General features: G+C 32.4%; 1 protein-coding gene across 1 annotated transcript; it reads left to right on the forward strand.

The window, feature by feature from the left end:
- The first annotated feature begins 703 nt into the window (after positions 1–703).
- On the forward strand, positions 704–6657 carry LOC147073773 (histidine protein methyltransferase 1 homolog). The gene is made up of 4 exons (XM_085944247.1): positions 704–939; positions 2116–2373; positions 2927–3087; positions 6227–6657. Exons 1-4 carry the CDS (start codon positions 870–872, stop codon positions 6629–6631), a joined length of 894 nt encoding a protein of 297 aa, XP_085800373.1. The 5' UTR covers positions 704–869; the 3' UTR covers positions 6632–6657.
- The last annotated feature ends 213 nt before the right edge of the window (positions 6658–6870 follow it).

Consider the following 6870-nt stretch of genomic DNA (forward strand, 5'->3'; position numbering starts at 1 on the left):
GATACGCTTATTACCTAGTTAATTATTCGTTACCTCCTCATTGACTAGGACGATTAGGTAGGTACTCATAATTTGATAAAGCTTACAAAATTATGCTTCGTTGATAATTATAATACGCTTTATATTGTTTAAACAATGTACCTACTATATGTACGATACTAAAGATAAAATAAAAGTTAAAGATCAAAAAGATAAATGTTTCAATAAAATCATCGTCGCCCGATCTATGGCAACGTGTATAGCCACGATTCTGGCAAGTGGCAATACAATCGTTAACTGTCAAGAGTGTCAAGGCAAGTGTCAAAGTATATTAGTCTATGGCAGTGTTGCCAATCGTACTATAATTATAGTATTTGTACTATAATTTTGGTCCGCGTACTATGTACGATATAAAATAGGTATAGTACGCCCAAAATACTATAATTTTGAATATCGTACTATAATTTAATATAAAAGTATTATAATTTCGCATTTGCCATTTCGCAATCGAGTGGTCTTCGAAAATTTGGAAATCTGCGGCCCGCGGCGAAATATATCTCCTAAAAAAAACAAGCCGACTATGAAAAATTGGGAAAATTTTCATTTTCAACAGATGACAACGCGTACTATATTTTATCCCCAAATACTATAATTTTTGAGGCTCTGTACTATAATTCCACTTTCAACATATGGTAACACTGGTCTATGGCAAGAGTATATTATTATCTATGAGCATGTGTCAAGTATGAATGTCAAATAAGCGTAGAAGTGGTTCTATTTTTATTTTTCTCCACATTTAATTTTATTGCTAAATCGCGAAAAGTATTTTCGAACTATAAACGGAAATGATTGTATAAAGAACATTTAATTTTCAATTATCCAAGTCCACGATGAACAATTTTAAATTTGGTTTTACAGTAGACAATGATGAAATTAAGGAACCGGATAATTTTGATAGAAGTAAGTATATTTAAATAAATCATAATAATATGCTATATAAAATCACTATAAACAGTACACTATTCAAATGACGAGCTAGCTTAAATAAAATAATAAATGAGGTAGTACCTACTGAAAGTAATAATTTATTATTTTTATCAATTTGATCATATTGAGATCCAAAGTAAGGCAGGTATTTATTTAATGTAGGTAGGTATACCTATATATATTTTTTGAATAGCTAACCTATATTTTATATAGATCATAATAATAATTTGCGATGTAATAGAGTTCCCAAATGGAATGGAAACTGGACACAGATCGAAGAAGGGGCAATCGATGCACAAATATAGTCATCCAGTGGTACCTACCGAATAGGTACAAAATCTCTGCAAGGTAGACCCAGAGGCCGACCCTAGACCTAGACCAAAAGACCCCTAGCTTTTTCTAGGTGGTGTGAGATTTTACTATTGTGCACTGTAAATTTATTAATTAAATCAAAATAATTTAATACCCGGGCAATGTCATTATCGGTAGACGAAATCGTCAGATCCGACAGTCTTTCCTTGTACATAATGAAATGTAAATAAGTGAGTTTCAATTTAGTGAAATTACGTTCACCTTTAGCGACTTTGACGGGTATAGTTAGCAGAACCCGGAGTGCTGAGCATCTTACACAAAAATATCCCGCCAACTATTCTATTTAATAAGTTGAAGAACTTTTAATTGTTCTACTAAATATCAGTCTTTTAATGATGGGATATCAAAAGCACTCATATATATATTATGTATTGATTAATTAAATTAATTAGCTCACGAAAATAATAAAAAATCAGGGTAATTTTATAGTACTCCATATCGTTATTATGGTGGCACCGAAAAACAACCCAAAACTCAACACAACCTACTTATGTTTGAGTTACAGTAGGTTGTGTTGGGCTTTGGTTTGGTTTTTGGTCTTTCAGATTTATATTCACATATACCACAACCTCAATGGTGCAATTGGATATCAACCAAAATGTTGGTCATGCGTGGCTGACGACGACCTACTATACTGTGGGAGTTTTTTGTTTTTTAAATCGGTTATGATGGTTTTTGTTACACATCAACCGGATTCATTCTGCTGGTGAAATTACTGTACTGAGGGTAAAAAAGTTTTACTTCAAAAATAGTGATTTACAATTATTTATAATACAGAAGATGAAAGTCTTCCCAGAAAAGACAAGGAATGGTTTGATGCAACGGAGATGTACCCAAATGACAGGATGATCGAGAATATTTACGAGTTCGTGGACAAGGCTGACATGTTTTTCTGCGGGGATCATGAAATAGGTCATGTTTTTTCGGATAATGCTTTGAAATATTTGGAAACGCAGTGTCAACCCCACGACTTGGAAAATACAGTATTGAAAGCCGAAAGCCAACATTCTGATCTATTAGAAGGAAAATATGAAGGTATTGTGTAACTGAAAATCTTTCTCCAAGAGGATCCCATCTTATTATTGCATGTGGTTTTATGTTTATTAAGTTTTCTGTAATGCAGCAAAAATATTTTTGAATGATTCATAGTTATATTTAATAATATATTTTATATTTATTTAAAAAACTTTGATTATTACAAAAGATCAGGAAAGCTAAAAAATGCTCCCAAATTTGATGTTGACTGAAAATTTTTGCTCAGAATAATATACATTTTTGGAATGCAAAAGTTTGAAAACTGCTTTGTAAATTGGAAAAAATATTCGAAAAGGCGAAACTAATACAGATGAATGTTTAATAAATTTCAAAATAGCAAAGCATTATTGTCATTGACTTATTGACATTGATTAATTTTTTGGTTAACTCACATTTTGTTGCCATAAAGGCATAAATGATAGAATTATGCCATTTTACACAACCACAATAAACGTGCGGTTTGATCTTGAACACGAAATATATCTAATATCACGTAATACTTGAAGAAGCACATTTTTTGTAAGTTAATTATTTGTTTATTTCTGCGTTTTAGGTGGATTGAAAGTTTGGGAGGGTACCACCGATCTGGCCGAGTATCTATGGAATGAAAAAATTACTTGGCACAATACGAATGTTTTAGATCTTGGATGCGGTGCAGGAATATTAGGAATTATTGCACTTGTCTCGGGGGCAACTGTTCATTTTCAAGATTATGTAAGTGTGGGAAAATGGTAACTTATACATATAAAGTATAAATGATAAATTCTAATGGATTTAAGTTTTGTACTATTTCATCTGAGTCGTATTAATTTATTATATAAGTCAGAATTAATTGTATTCGTTTTCAGTGTGGTCACCTTTTGGTGAGTGCACATAGTGGCTTAAACCCGGGTCGCAAAAAACAACTCAAATGGAATAGTACAAAACTTAAATCCATTAGAATTTAAATTCCATCAGGTACCTTCGGTTGATAGTATTAATATTATAAATGATAACTTACTACCGTGACGGTTCTCCTGATTTGTTTATTCATATCGCTTAGTGCTGAAATAAGATTTTGATATCGTTAATAAAGTGCCATTAGCCATTCTGGTGTAGTGTCAGAAAACATTATTTATAACACTTAAAGATAGTCACATAATGTTTTTAAAACAAGGTTTTTTGTTAATTCTACGTTAACTGATTTATTTATGTTGACAGCTATTTTGGGCTGTGAATGCATCTTCCGAACGACATTAAGATTTCTTCGTATCGTGTCATCCCTATTGGATGTCGGCCACCGTCTATCATCTCTTTCCTTGAACAGTTTGCACTTGTACCGATCACGAAGGTTTTTAAGCCACAAAATGCTGCATCATCCTCTGTTACATCGAACTTTCCATGAATAACGAGTTAGAAAATGCTGTACTTTTATCCTCTCATAATGTGGCTGAGGTACTGCAGATTTTGGGTGTTGATACTTCATAGAATTTCTCGGTCCTTTCTCATTTGTTTGAGGACGTCAACATTTGTTACCCTGCCAGTTCAAGGGATTTTGAGGATACGTTAATACAGTCACATACAGTCAAAGTCTCAACTCTCCTTAACATTTGTTAGTTTAGCATTCATACCTCTGTACTGTAGGAAAATATTGGGAAAACATAACAGCGAATCATTCGCTGTCCCAGATCTCGATTTAGCTCTCGATGTAGGCTAAGGAGGCATCTCATTTTGAGTATTTCTTGCTAATCCAATTCTTGTTTAGTTATCAGGTAAGTTATTTTAGAATTATTCTGTAAATGAGTTCATAGTTGAAAACAGCTTTCCACGTAAATAACTTAATTATTGTAGAATTAACAAAAATTTATGTTTTAAAACTATTAGGTATACTTAATGGAGTTTCACCGCGCAAATAACAATTCAATTAAATATTGTTATAATGCTTAGTACTGCAGTGAAACCCCTATTTTACATTTATTTTTTATTAAAAGTCATACAATTTGGTTTGGAGCACATTACGTCAACAAGTTTTCTCACCCTTTTTTGAGTATGTTCCTTTTCTTTTAAACAGAAAATGTTTTTCTTTACTGAGACATTAATTTGGATATAAACAAAAAAAAAAAAAATATTGCATTGTGTTTGGTTTGGTTTCGGATACTGCAGTCATGACATTTATAAAGCACACATGCGTCTGAAATTTGCATGTGTTTAAATAAATTGGATTTTTAATTTTAACACTTAGTTTTAATTGAATTATGAATATTTCAGACTTAAATTGCGGGAAATACGAAGTAAAAGCGAAAATTAAATGTACTACGTAAAATGAAACAGGACTACAGTAACTACACATAAATAGCGGGAAAATGTGAATTCCGGGCATGTAAAATCTGGGTTCCACTCTAATTGTACAATTGCATAGGTACTTTGACGTTCAGTTAGAATTGTATCAACTCATGTATACAAATTTATTTGAAATCGAATTTAGGCATTATGGCAAATGGAGCAAGCTTATAATACAAATAGCCCTAAGTACCTAATAAAAGTGTCCAAAGAAAAGTCAAAATATTTATAAAGATATTTGTTTATTCAACGAATAATTCACAAGATTAGGGAATGTAACATTTTTTATTGTGCATACATTATTTGGAAACACCTCCGCAATAATTAGAAAATATCTTAAAAAAATAAAAAAAATATATTGCCGGACAGGACTCGAGCCCGCAGCCATCGCAAATCTTGTTAATTATTCGTTGAATTAAAAGAATAATTTATTAATCTATTAGCAAGTGCAAGTACATTAAGATGGCCCTCATAGTATGGTGCGAAGGCCGCCGGCCTTGCATCCGGGGGCTCCGGGTTCGATTCCGGTAAGGTCAAAATATATTTATACGATTTTCTCAAATTCTGGGTGTTTTTTATTGTTTCACTTGTATTATTGGGTCTCATGGCCTGTTGTAGTGTTAAAGAATATAATTACAGTATAACCTCGTTTTTACGTGCCCGGAATTCGCGTTTTCCCGGCAATTGCGTGTAATTTTTTCAGTCCCGATGTATTTCAGTACATTTAATACCCGCATTTACGTTTTTCTTTCCCGCGATTTACGTCGGAGATATTCAAAATATGCGAGTTACGCGCGCTTGACAATGATTGGGTCATGACATTCGAACGGCGTAAGGTGTTTGGAGGGAAAACTCTGTGTCTTTAGAACGGCGCACGGTGATTGGTCGGCGAGCGACGCTGTGATTGGCCTGAGTTCGGCGCATAACAAGGTGATTGGTCCATTGGTCGCCATCTTTTCTTTTGGCATCGTGTTTGTGTTTTGTATACACTCCGTCTGTCATTATTCTGTCATCAGTCTTACAAGTTACAAGTTCGCGGTTTATTTATTTCATATTGCTTTCGGTTCGATTATTATTCATTTTTACGTCTTCATTCTTTCAAACTTTCAAAAAAGAACTGTGTGATGAAGAAGAGGTTGATATTCCAACATAAGAAGAAGCAATGAGGTTCATCGAGGGTTTAAAAACCTACTTTACAAGCTTTGCTGATATTCAAGATGACACTTTTAAATGTTTATATAGTCTTGAAAGAGAATTACATAACAAAAAAACAAAAATGCAACAAACTAATATACATGATTTTTTTAATAAAAAATAAAAAAAATTTCAATAATATATATAAATTAAAAGGTTAGGTTATATTTGAAAATTTTAGGCTGTTTAAAATGAGTCTAAAGTACACTTAAATTTTTATTATAAAATCAATAAATTGTTGAATCAACACGAGACATAACGTTATGATAGGTATGATTTTTTTTTTTTTGTTATTTAATTAATCCTTAATATTTACATTCTTACTGTTGTTTGTTCACAGAATAAAGAAGTTATCGATGCAGTCACAATTCCTAATGTCCTTTTAAATCTCCCCGATAATGGACGAGACGAAATCAAAACAAAATGCAAATTCTTTTCTGGAGATTGGGGATCATTATCAAATTTAATGGCTGAAACAACAGAGTTGTATAAATACGATTATATTTTAACATCGGAAACTATTTATAATACAGAAAACCATGCGAAGCTTTATAATCTCATTAAAAACAGACTCAAAGAGAATGGAGTCGCTTATATTGCTGCTAAAACATATTATTTTGGTGTCGGCGGAAGTGTCAAACAATTTGAATCGTTAGTAAAATCTGACAATGTTATGAGCAGTGAAGTTTGTTGGAAAAGTACTGGAGGAATTGTCAGAGAGATTATAAAGTTAAAATACAAATAATTATGCACAAAAAATGTGTTTTATTTTAATATGACATAGATACTCATTTACAGGCGTCATCAAAATGAAAATAGAGAAATATTATCACGTAATAAGCAGCAATTTTCCAATTAGCAAAACCTAACCTAACTCAAGGCACCCACTATCGTCATGCCGAGACACGAAACAGTAAACTTAGATGGTAGTGCTAGTTATGCTAGCATACATCGAATGCAAAATGGTAAACTGTTAGTTGAAAA

This window comes from Rhyacophila brunnea, unplaced genomic scaffold, assembly GCF_057557595.1.
Source record: "Rhyacophila brunnea isolate RB1 unplaced genomic scaffold, BYU_Rbru_1.0 scaffold_17, whole genome shotgun sequence".
Classification (NCBI taxonomy): Eukaryota; Metazoa; Arthropoda; class Insecta; order Trichoptera; family Rhyacophilidae; genus Rhyacophila; species Rhyacophila brunnea.

Bases quoted from the DNA above. Each gene is read 5' to 3' on its own strand.
- LOC147073773 (XM_085944247.1), top strand. From the start codon at position 870: ATGAACAATTTTAAATTTGGTTTTACAGTAGACAATGATGAAATTAAG. The intron at 2,374-2,926 runs GTATTGTGTAAC...TCTGCGTTTTAG, and splicing joins ATTAGAAGGAAAATATGAAG to GTGGATTGAAAGTTTGGGAG. The intron at 3,088-6,226 runs GTAAGTGTGGGA...GTTTGTTCACAG, and splicing joins CTGTTCATTTTCAAGATTAT to AATAAAGAAGTTATCGATGC.